Source organism: Camellia sinensis, chromosome 14 (genome assembly GCF_055761805.1).
Source record: "Camellia sinensis isolate YWXY chromosome 14, ASM5576180v1, whole genome shotgun sequence".
NCBI classification, from domain to species: Eukaryota; Viridiplantae; Streptophyta; class Magnoliopsida; order Ericales; family Theaceae; genus Camellia; species Camellia sinensis.
The window spans coordinates 133,348,317-133,360,564 of NC_138974.1; the positions used below are offsets into that span (position 1 = coordinate 133,348,317).

A 12,248-nucleotide genomic window follows, 5' to 3' on the forward strand; every position below is an offset into this window, starting at 1 on the left:
TTCTGGCAGGCTCGGTTGACTGTCTTGTAGTCGACGCAGATTTGCCATTTCCCATTCTTCTTTGGTACCACGACCGTGTTAGAAACCCACCGAGGGTAGTGCACTTCCTAGATTGCCTTCGTTTCAAGCAAGATTTTGACCTCTTCTGCCACTACCTAGGCGTGATGAAGCGCTGATCTCCGTGTTCTTTGGATGACGGGTCAAGCATCTGGAAAGACATTGAGTTAGTGGCAAATAAAGTTTGAATCGACGCTAGGCATGTCGTAAGGCGTCTACGCAAACACTTTGATATTTGCTACCAAGAACTCCACAATCTCCAGCTGTTCTTGGGCGGTCAGGCTGGATTCCAATAGAAAGAACTTCTCAGGATGATCCTTGTTGAACCGTACCTCCACCAAGTCTTCAACAGCCTTTTCTTCGACTCTGGTACCCACATCATCCAGGACACTTTGGTATTTTGGGCCTTCGATCATTTGCATGAAGCCTTTGGCTGCTCGGCTTCTATTCACGGCCACGAAACACTGCTTGGTCATGACTTGGTCGCCCCAAATTTCTTCAATCCTCTTCGTAGTCGAGGGGAACCGCATGACCTGGTGGAAGATCGACACCATCACTTGCATGGCGTGAAGCCATCCTCTGCCTAGGATCAAATTGTACGTGGAAGGTACCTTTAGCACCCAGAACTCCACTTATTTGACCATGGACCCTACTTTGACTGGCAAGATGATCTTTCCCATGGGTCACTCCCGTTGCGAGTTAAAGCCTACCAATGGTGAGGTCGCTGGGGCCAAGTCTTTATCACTCAGCTTGAGTTGCTTGAAGGCGTCGTAGTACATTATTTCGACCGAGCTACCATAGTCTATCAGAATACGCCTAATGTCGAAGTCCTTGAAGCATAGGGTAAGCACCAGGGTGTCATTATGCGGTGTTTGAAGCCGTTCAAGATCTCGACTTGAAAAGCTGAGCACATCTTTTACCTTGGTCTTGCTCTTTTTGACCGTGGGCTGGATGGACAGTACCTTCCTCATATGCTTTGCCTTTTTGATCATCCCACAGAGCTTGCATACCCGCGTTGGCTCGATGATTCCATGGATCACATTGACCACGCCTTGAGAGGGTGCTTCTAACGTGGCCAAACCATTTGGCTCTGTTGGGGCATGGAGCGCGGCCTTGACACCGTCATCAATGTAACGGTCCAAGTGATTGACAACCACTAACTCCTCCAAATACTGTTTTAGAGGCAGACAATCCTCGGTATGGTGCCCTCGCTTGCCACGAAAGGTGTAACAATACCGCGGATTGAAGCCCCTTTGTGCATCACCCAGTTTAGCCAGAAACCGAACGTACACCTCATCGCGGAGTTCGCTAAGGATGTGGTAATTAGGATCTTGAAAACTGTGATGATGCCTGTTCGAGTGTTCAACTTTCTATTCACATTTGCCGTAGCGTCGTGAGGGTAATCAGCTCGATCGGTGGAGCTACCTTTACCCCAGTTGCCGCGGTCTGCACCGTAAACTGACTCTCTTGTTCAGTCATTCGGATAGTTTGCCTCGTGTCCGATTGCGTGAACTTTTCCAGCCACTCTTTTGTTTGCTATTATTGGATTTTCCTTCGCGGTGGTTGTGGCAGTATCATCCTTTACTTGGATGTGCTCATTGATGCGCTGCATCAATAGCTCCATGGTCGCCGGTTGGTTCATGGTAAACGAGCCCCTCAGTCTATGTCTGACTAGGAGACCGCGCTTGTATTGGGTGATTGCCAGGTTGAAGGTTCCATCTTAATGCTAAGAAGGTGGTCGACTTCTTTCGACGTTTGTTGTGTTGGTTTTAAATCGGGTCATAAACATTTCCGCCAATTGCTGCCACCTTTCGATACCTTACTCCGGCAGTCTTTCGAACCATTTCAGGCTGAACTCACCCAAACTTGACTGGAAAGTAAGGCACATGAGAGTGTCGTTGCGCCTATATCCAGCCATAACCTGTCGGAAGTGGCTCACGTGCATGTATGGATCGATTTTTCTGTCGTAGAGCGTAAACTTGGGCTGGTGAAAGCTCCCAGGGATCTGCGTGGTCTCTATCTCAAGGCAGAAGGGGGTAACGCTCAGCCTTGCCAAGTCTTTGTCCAAAGGAACATGTACAGTTGGGCGAGGTGGTGGCATTATGATTTTCTCACTGGTGTGACCTCTGTGGGATAACTGCTGTAGTATTGGCACCCTTTGCGCCTTTTGTTGGCAAGCTCGTTCCTCCAAGACGTCCCTCAAGTCCTGCGAACGGGCAGAGTAGGAATATCTCGACATCGTCAGCGGATGTAAGGGACGTTAACTGTTGTCTTGCGTGCAAGACTTCTCTGCTAGCGGGTCAGAGTCACCAACCCCATAACTTCGGGTGATAGAGAGAGATGGTGTTCACCTGTGGTTCTGGCTGCCTGAGTGATGTGGCTGGGTGCGCTCACTATGGTTTCCCACTCCAACAACACCCTTGTCTTTGACCTACCGCTTTAATGCCTCCATCTCTTCCGCCATCCTTCGAATGATGGCGTCTTGATCTCTTAGCTTATGCTTTAGGCGCTAAGCGTGCGATTTTCTTCACCGCCGGTGCCCGTCAATGCTTTGCGAGTGGTCAGAGCTCCTTGCGCGCTTGTCTCGCGCATTTCTAGGGAGCCCTCTTAAAGAGGTCTCCAAACCAGCCATGGTAGGGATGGCGGGAAGACCATCTCTTCTCTAAACGGACTCCGAAGTGATGTCGTCGATAGCGGACAGCGGGATGTTGTCGTTGTTCGCCATGGAAGATGATCGGAAGAGCTTAGAGGGCAAGGTTTTGTCTGTCAATCTTTCTCACAGACGGCGCTAATTGTACGGGAGCCAAATATCTGACGTTATCCGTATTTCTCGCGTCTAAGCTACGCTTCGCTCTGGTCGACCTGAGAACACAATGAGGGCGAGCTACCCGGCGGTGTGCTGCCGAAAAACCCCTCCGACGGTCAAGTTAGTACACTTAGAGGAAGAGCGAGAGCGAGAGAGAGAGAGAAAGGAGGAGACAAAGTGGTAAGTGAGTTCTGATTAGAGGATGTTCCAGACCTGAGTTTGGAGGTGCAGCTCCGTTTATATAACTTCTGCGCCCATTCACCTTTAGACGCATGGACCTGCTCTCCTCTTTCATTTCCCCACATGTCAGCGTAAACACAGCTAAACACCACCTAACAAAACCGCCAAATGGCATCGATGCGCATGGACAGTGTAACTCCCTTCCTGCAGACTCGTAGCGTTGCACAACACCCTTGACTGAGATACGCTCAATACGGAGCCATGTCATCACGCAACAACCGAGCTACTTGTTTGATTTCTTTGACAACTCCGTACCATGGCTCAGTCGAGCTCCTTGGCTACAATCGAGCATAAGCTCGGTTCACCACGTCGAAAGGACTAATCTAGCCCAACTCTGAATAATGCATATCTCCCCGGACCGGTAATCCACAATTGTTCTTACCCAACCAGAATAAGACCTCAGTTTAATATGCACTTAAAGACAGACCGAGCAAAAGCTCTTGACTCCAGCCCAACCAACTCGGCCCAACGTTTCGGTCGCAAACCTCTCTCTCATGTACCTAAACATGTTGGGTTTGGTGGTTCACCCAATTCTCCAATTGTGTTGCCCTTTTGGCTCACATAGGAAGATGTTAATTATTATGCCTCCAAATTTAATTAGAAAGGTTTCACTGGTGGTCTGAATTACTATTGAGCTTTGGACTTGTAAGTTTCATTTGATGTTTTCTCAAAACTTTTGTCATCTTTTATGATTAAATATTTAAAAATTCTAAATGCACAGTGTCAGATTGTAAAATGGTTAAATTATTAAAAGTAAAAAGACAATCATTCATCTTTCACTATAAAAATCCAAAACAGTTCATACCCTTTTGGAAAGAATGTATGGTTATAATTAAGAAGTGCCAATAGCACTGTCCGATTTTTATCATATTATTCTAGTGGGTTTTATTTTAACTATCAAAGTTTCAGTACCACATATCGTATTTGTGAGTTAAAAAAAAGAGGGGCCACATTTATTAATTTACATAACAATTTCTGTTAGAAATTAGGTAGAGTATTGGACCCTGATTTAGGCGCCCATATGGCATGACCCATGGCCCATTCAAATTACCCATGTAATTTGAATTTGATTTCCTAATTATCTTATTTGTTAGGATAACCCTCTATCTATCAACATCTATTCTATCCATAGGAGATATGGATAGATAGTTATATATCGGATTATATATTTGAATTATACAGAATATCAAATACGTTATGTGTTTTTACCCATAACATTTTTCCCATACTCTTTCTCTAACCCTCTCCCATTAGAATAACGATACAGCCATTGCATTGTGATTAGAGTAGGTGATACTCATATTGTGGTATTACTTCATTGCTAGGTGTTCTTAGTTCATGGTTGTGAAGCACGTGATTTACCCACAAGGTTCTTCGTTTCGGATTCTATCACATAAGGTATGGTTTGAATCTTTTTACCCGCTGCGTTATCTGTATCTTACATTCGTATCAGAGCCATATGGGGTATTTTTGTGCTCATTTTTATGCATTAAAATATGTATATAAATATATATATATACACACATGATATATGCATGAAAATTGATATTTTTTCAAACTTTTTCCGATAAACTTGAAATTTATATATGTTGTAGTACATTTCATGTAGAACATATCTGCAAAACTTCATGAAAATCCAACGGTTAGATTTCAAGAAAAATGGAGACCCATTTTATATTCTCGAAACTTTGTTTGCGTGATGGTTTTACATGCTTTAATTTCAGTCTACAAATCTTATATATTTAGAATTCTTGTTTCAAGACCTTCGAAACCATATGTTATTTGTTAGATTTGGACTTACGGTTGATGAGAAAAATCAAACCCTAATTTGGGTTCATTTTGATTTTTTTGGTGGCTTAAGGAAGAAGATGAAGTGCAGAGTTTCTGTGTTTCCACTCTCATTAGAGAGAGAGTGTAATACACCTCATTATTTGTGTTTGTTAAATGTCATTTTTGGGACCACCATTGTTTTTATTTTGGAAAATGGAGTTCGACAGTACCAAAATTGGACGGGCCATGAGCCGCACACGATAGTTGATGCCTCTAGCATTGCCTATACGCACGCCATGAGTCCCCCGCTACTCGCACGCGCCAGGCGCGCTTCTCATGCGTGCGTTGTTTGCACTTTACACACGTGCGCCTTGCCCCCTTGTCCACACGTGCGCCAGGTCGCGCCGAGTCGCCCCGCTCCGTTTTTTGCGCCGACTTGACTGGCTTGGCTGCTGGAATTAAGGCTCTGTTTGTTTGTTTAAAAATCCAGAATTGCTTTAAATGGTTATAAGTAATTCGTTATAGATTTGTTTTAAGCGTGGTTGGCACTGTTAGACTTAGAATTACATTTTTTTTATCTATTGTAAAATTTTCAAAATTTTATGGAAATAAAAAACGTTTTTCCTGAAATAATAATTCATTATTTCTGCTTTAAAATGCTTTTGGTGTTGCATGACTAAGTTTCTAGGGCTGAAATTTTTACTGTAGACTACTGTAATGGTTTAATCTACTAGTATGGTTGTTGCATTTTTTCAGATTCTGGAATATTTATTTTTGATTTTATGTGTGTTTATTAATTATTTAAATTTTTAGAAAATACCAGAAAAATTTCAGAAGTGATATTTTCTGTTATGGCATAATCTAAACATTAAACACAACATATTGTTGTTTTTTGCCTAGAGTTTGGAATATGTTGTGATTATAGAAGCATGTTTTTTTTTTTTTTTTAATTTTAATTCCATTATTAAATGAAATATAGCATGAGTTGATTGTGAATTCACATTGAGATGCTATTGTATGGAATTAATATTTTTATCATGCTTTATACATGCCATAGTTAGTGGGAAGTTGTTTGGTTGAGTATTAAATTAAATTAAATTAAGTTTTGGATAATTGTCACTTGTGGCACAAGAAATGATTACGAGCATAGCGGATTTTCAATCTTGCGATTTGTGTAATATTGTCACTATTTAATTTAGATTTTTGCGGCAAAATTATATTATGCTAATCAGATTTATCCCAATGTGCATTTTTTTTTCTCTTTAAATTGACTTAACTTATGGAAATTAATTTGATTGACCTAGACTTAGTAGAGATGTTCAAATGTGAACAATGTAATCATATTCTTTAGATGAGCAGAAAGTCTTAGAGACTTTATGTTAGACCTTAATTGAACCAAAATAAGGAAACATAACTCAAAGTCGCCATGGTTTTGTTGCCTTGTTTGGCGCAATAAAAATTGATGTATGAGCTATGGTTAGTAGCATGCTAAGTAGTTTTGATTGACGAGTTTGGAGTTGTGAAATGAGTAAGCCCTCAATAAATCTAGATATGATCTTGATTATTGAGCTGTGTGGATTGACTTTTATAATTTGACTTGTAATAATATTGCATCATTAGATGAAGCAACATTCAAGAGTCACGTCATCCAAGAAATGCAAGCTTAAATGAGTTAGTCATTATGTGCAAGACGAGTAGCCAGTATAAGTAGTGTTTTGCTCTCTACCCAACTGATGGGAGTGGATGGAGCAAAATTTCACGCACTGTAATAGTGTGCATTGAAGTATCACTTGAAGTTAAAAGATTAGCGCTTAGAAGCTGTAAAATCTATTAACACTAAGTAAAAAGATTAGCGCCTAGTGGCTGCAAAATCTATTAGCATTGCCAACTTGTCTAAGTCTAGACACTTACCGTTTCCACACTTGAGTGTGAGACATGATGAGGTATTTCTTTGTATGATTCCTTAGCTAGGCTAAAAGCTTTTGAATAACGTTTACCATTAAGCGCAAAAGTTGCAGCATAGTAATGAAAAGGTCAAGGTTGACAAGGTTGTTATGACTCTAAGAATTTGGCGCATCGCTCATGAGAGCATTGTGTTGAATTAGACTTTTTAGCCTAATTCGCACTTAAGTTACTTCAGGAACTGTCATAGATTGATAACTTATTCTCTCCTTCTTATGGATAGCAGAATTAATTGCAACTAACTATGAAGTGAGAAACAGAGATGGCAGGAAGAGTATCGTTATGTTTCAACTATATGCAGTAAAGTGTATGGAGAATAAAATTGACTTGACGGTGCAGTGGATTAGCACTTACTAGTTATATTTGTGACTTAGGCGCACTTGATATCTCCATGACATCTTTTATGAGCTAGTGAACAGGAATTAGTCGTTAGTCATTACCTAGTTGGAACTAAACCTTTACACTTGTTTTTGAGAACTCACACATTAGAATGATTAAAATTAGTTTATGACATTGGTCATGAACTGGTGGCTTATTATACTTAATCACATTAATGAGATGATGACATAGATGGTTTGAGTAGGCCCTCTTGGGCCCACTCGCTTGTGACATCCTGCTCTTATGTGAATATATGACTTTGTTCGCAATGGTTGTGCACAAGTAAGTAAGAAAGTCGCAGAAGGGCATTTGTATTGGCGCATTTAGTCCACTATGATATTTGTGACTGGATATGTGTAAGGGTATGATAGCTAGCTCCAATCTCGACACATTTATAGATTACGATATGCATCTTAGTCAAAGCTATTTCATCTCCTATAAGTCAAAAGTTTTGAAATGTTTTTTGACATTGCACATATGAGGTCGAGATCAATTAGATAAGAGCTTTTGTGCTTTTAGTTTTGACCAGGGTGACGAGTATCTATTTGAGTTGTTTTTTTTTTAGAAAGCTTTGTGAAGAGAAATGGATGCTTAGAAAATTGATCATTCCTAGTACTCAGCAACACAATGGTGTAGTAGAGATAAGGAATTAAGTATTGTTATGTTAGGTGGATGATGGTGCAATATGTTTCCCAATTGGGAATTGCATTTTAGTTTGTTTCTTGTGTCCTTAACTAAGTGCCCTCCATATCAGGTTTTACGTTCCATTTGAGTAATGGGTTAGCGGAGAGCCATCTATGGGCGATCTCTAACCATCAAGCATCTTATTTTTATTTTACTTCTCATAAGATTGCGACGTTAAGACCTAGAGTTCTATGGCGCATTATTGTATGTTGTTTTCTAAATGCTAAGGGTTATGTGGCGCATTATTGTATGTAGTCATGTAAACCCTCCGGGTCATGTGCATATAGGTAAGCAGCTTTGTGGGAGTGTAACTAAGTCACATAAAGTTTTCTTAGTAAAGGTGACGTGAATAGAGTTTTGAAACTCTAGAAGATAGAGAATTCTAAGTATAACGCTTTATGTAGCCTAGTTGAGAATGAAAAGAAATTTCCAATATCCTAAGGACAGTGAGAGCGATGTGTCTACTAGTGGATTACTCCATTAGAGAAGAATTCTCTACATTCTTAGTTGCGTAGTAGCGAATGTGAAAATTTTCCACGTTATCACTGGGTGATTGATAGGGAAACGTTCATGATTGCTCCGTAAGATAATAAAGAGCCTAGGATAATGCTGAAGGCTCTCTAGTCCCCTACTTTTAGAAAAGTGGATCAATGTTGTGCAGTTTAAGACAAAGTCTTTAAGGATTAACCATTTCTAGGATTTGATTGACTTTCCATTATCACGCGAACCTGTTTTAAAGCTGTGCGCAGTTTGGATAGTCTTTTTTTGAGGCATAAGGCTTGCTAGATACCGAAAAGTCGCACCATTGAGGAAGGTGTAGACTATGAGAAGACTTCCTCCTAGAGAGTGAGGTTACTTCGACTTAGGCTATGATTGACATAAGTTCAGAACTTTGATTTGTGGACGTTGTGACCCAACTTCTCATTGAAGAATTGGATAAGTAGATCCGTAGGGATTTACCTTCTGTTTTTATGGTGAAAAAATAAGAGCGCAAAAAGATTGCTAGGTCCAATAAATCTTTTATGGTCTGAAACAGTTATCCAAATAGTGGTTCTTAGATTTCATCTAGCCATTGTAGGCCAATGATGATCAATGAAGACCATTGCGACATGATCAATGGTCCAAAAGAAGTTTTTCCTTAGTCATTATGAGCCAGGAATTTATTAGGTTATCGCCACCTAGGGTTGGCAGTCCTCTGTTTTAGACATGATGGATATGGGTGATGTAATTTATATGCTCAGACGTACGTTCCTTAGAGATTTTTGTAGGAGTATTCTCGGTTTGTCTTTAATGACTTACATAAGGAATATCCTAAAATAATTCTAGATGCGAAATCGCAAACCCATTGACTTACCTATCGGTAAAAGCTAGAGCCTTAGCTATTGAGTGAATCCTCAAATTGTCTTTGGGAGAAATAGATGACCCATATTCCTTAATCTTTTATTGTGGGAGCCTGAAGTACGTTATGTGGGCGTATTCGGCATAATGAATGTTATCTTTTGTAAATGGTCAGTTTAGACCTTAACCTTGCTCATTAGACTGTGGATAGGATGCTTTACTGGTAGTGTATATATTTGCCCTTTATAAGGTTCAATGCAGTTGTTGGACGCATCTTGAATGAACGTAAATTGGTCACCAAAATATATTTAGAGAGGTAATTGCGCAAGAAGTAGTGATCTTGAACCACTTCATGTGAAGTGCACATGGTGGATTCTGTTGTATTTGTTTATTATAAGAGGTGCTGATAGGGCTTATGCTTGGAATCTAGAATTGGGTAGACTGTAGTTGTGTTTTTAAAATCGATCACTTATTTGTTGTGAGATGATGGGATGTTGATACTATTATGGTTTGTGTCATAATGATTAGCAGATGATAATATCAGCAGGCAAGATTGGCTCACTCACACGAGCAATCACCCTTGGCGCTTGGGAGTGAGTAAGGATGAGACTAGTGGTTTATTTTTATTCGGAGCCAAGAGAGGCTTAAATTATCCACTATGTATGTCGCCTTGGTTACAACCAAGATGAGGTCGTGTTAAAGACCAAACATGGATGTTAGTACCCACTTTCCATGTTGTGCTTGTTATGATTACCCAAATGCAAGGTCCCATTTGGCGCCTGGAAGACAAGCAAATAGAGAATTCGAGTTAGGCGCTAGAAAGTGACTAGACTAAGATTTGCATGGTGTATCGAGTATGATGTCACTCTTTGAAAGAGTTACTCCATTGTAACATGTATTCATACTACATGTGCTTGGCGACTGAGTAATGAAGTGGGAGAATGGATCTTTGTTTCTTCATCGTATGAGTCTTACATGTCATTATTTATATGACTCTTACTTATGTACCCTTTTGTGACCTTTGACTATGTCATAAGATAAGGGGTTGATGTTCTGTTACTTTGGTATGTTGCCTACGGTCATGTATGATTCGGCCTTAAGGGACATCACTGGAAAAACAGTTAATCCTAAACTAAAAGGCATGAAGGCGAAGGGAAGATCATCTAGTATCACACTATTGTTGTATATTCACTGCTGGCAACTCACATCACTCTGTATGAGAGGCAGATTGAGTGTAAATATATTGCAAGAATTGAGAGGGTCAAACATGCTCTTTTTGAAGGATTGGAGATTTTTTTTTTTTGGACCGGTGTAATTAGATGGGTCTGGGGTATATGAGACACTTTATATTCTTTTTGGGTTGATGTCCCTATGTTGGCTCATTTTGAGTTTCTAGTATAGAGCTTCTACATGCAGGTATTTCTCAGCAGTCGCACAGTTCATTGGCTAGTATGAGATTGTTCAATATTTGGGGAGATTGAGATAGAGATGTGGCAGTGTCATGACAACTCATGTGCGAGTAGGAGATATTGGAAATTGGGCCGGGTATTGAAGCCGAATTTGGGCGCCCATGTGGCATGACCCATAGCCCATTCAAATTACCCATGTAATTTGAATTTGATAACCTGATTATCCTATTTGTTAGGATAACCCTCTATCTATCTACATCTATCCTATCCATAGGAGATATGGATAGATGGTTATATATCTGAATTATATAGAATATTAGATACATTATGTGTTTTTTATCCATAACATTTTTCCCATACTCTCTCTCTAACTCTCTCCCATTAGAATAACGATATAGCTTTTGCACTGTGATTAGAGTGGGTGATACTCATATTGTGGTATCACTCCATTGCTGGGTGTTCTTAGTTCGTGGTTGTGAAGTACGTGATTTACCCACAAGGTTTTTCGTTTCGGATTCTATCACATAAGGTATGGTTTAAATCTTTTTACCCGCTGCGTTATCAGTATCTTACAATTTCCTTATTCAGTATTCTTGTATGAGAGACGCTTTTCTAGATGGCATACATATGAAAATAGAATCTAGGAGCCTGTATATTTAATAACATCCACAAAGGAGACGTGTTGTAATAATGTTGAAGCACATGTATGTTTGACTAGTACAGTTGCAATATTTTTGAATTATCTGATATATTTTGTTCAAACAGAACAACAACATATTTCAAATTTTCCTTGTATGATAATTTATGTGAAACAAGTATTTGAATATGCTAGGTTTTTAGTTTGAGATCCATAATTAGGGATGAAATACAAGGCAAGAAGTCAGCAAGTTGTCGGACGGAAGCGAAATAGAGCCAGACTGCAAATGCTGTCGGATGAAGTGACAATCAGTCTTGATGTGTTTCGTTCGCTCATGAAAGACAGTGTTATGGGCAATCTGAATAGCACTTCGGTTATCACAGTAGAGAGTCGTCGAGGAAGACTACGGAACACCCAAATCAGACAAGAGACAACGCAGCTAAACAATCTCAGTAGTGACATGAGCCATAGCACGATACTCAGCTTTAGTAGTAGAGCGAGCAACAACTGATTGTTTCTTGCTTTTCCAAGAGATCAATGAATCACCAAGAAATATACAGAAACCACACATAGACTTGTGATCAATAATATCACCAGCCCAATCAAAATCAGCACAAGCCAATAAGTCCAAAGAGCAAGTAAAGAACAACAGTAAGCCCTAAAAGATGGTACCCATAAGATAGTGAAGAATGCGAATCAATACAGCCCAATGGCTAAAGCGAGGAGTAGAAATAAACTAACTAACCACATGTACAGTATAAGCAAGATCAAGGCGAGTGACCGTGAGATAAAGTAAATAACCCACAAGCTCACGATACAAAGTGGGATCAGCCAATGGGACACTATCAGTAGAGTTGAGCATCACATTAAGCTCAATAGGTATACAGAAATCTTAGTGTCAGTAAGACCAGTACGGTAAATGACCTCACTAGCATACTTAGCCTGAGAGAGAAAATAGACTTTTAGA

At 40.0% G+C, this 12,248-nt stretch overlaps 1 protein-coding gene across 1 annotated transcript; it reads right to left on the reverse strand.

Annotated features, from left to right (window-relative positions):
- Positions 1 to 272: 272 nt before the first annotated feature.
- On the reverse strand, positions 273 to 1,699 carry LOC145807309 (uncharacterized). The gene is made up of 3 exons (XM_082905282.1): positions 1,571 to 1,699; positions 768 to 1,427; positions 273 to 668 (listed from the first exon to the last, which is right to left on the reverse strand). The coding sequence occupies exons 1-3, from the start codon at positions 1,697 to 1,699 to the stop codon at positions 273 to 275; spliced, it is 1,185 nt and encodes a 394-aa protein (XP_082761408.1).
- Positions 1,700 to 12,248: the final 10,549 nt, after the last annotated feature.

Excerpts from the sequence above, each read along its gene's own strand:
- LOC145807309 (XM_082905282.1), bottom strand. The coding sequence starts at position 1,699 with ATGAACCAACCGGCGACCATGGAGCTATTGATGCAGCGCATCAATGAG. Across the intron at positions 1,428-1,570 it reads ACAAAAGAGTGGCTGGAAAA|AAAGTTGAACACTCGAACAG; the intron begins GTTCACGCAATC and ends AAATGTGAATAG. Across the intron at positions 669-767 it reads CCCCAGCGACCTCACCATTG|GTACCTTCCACGTACAATTT; the intron begins GTAGGCTTTAAC and ends TGGGTGCTAAAG.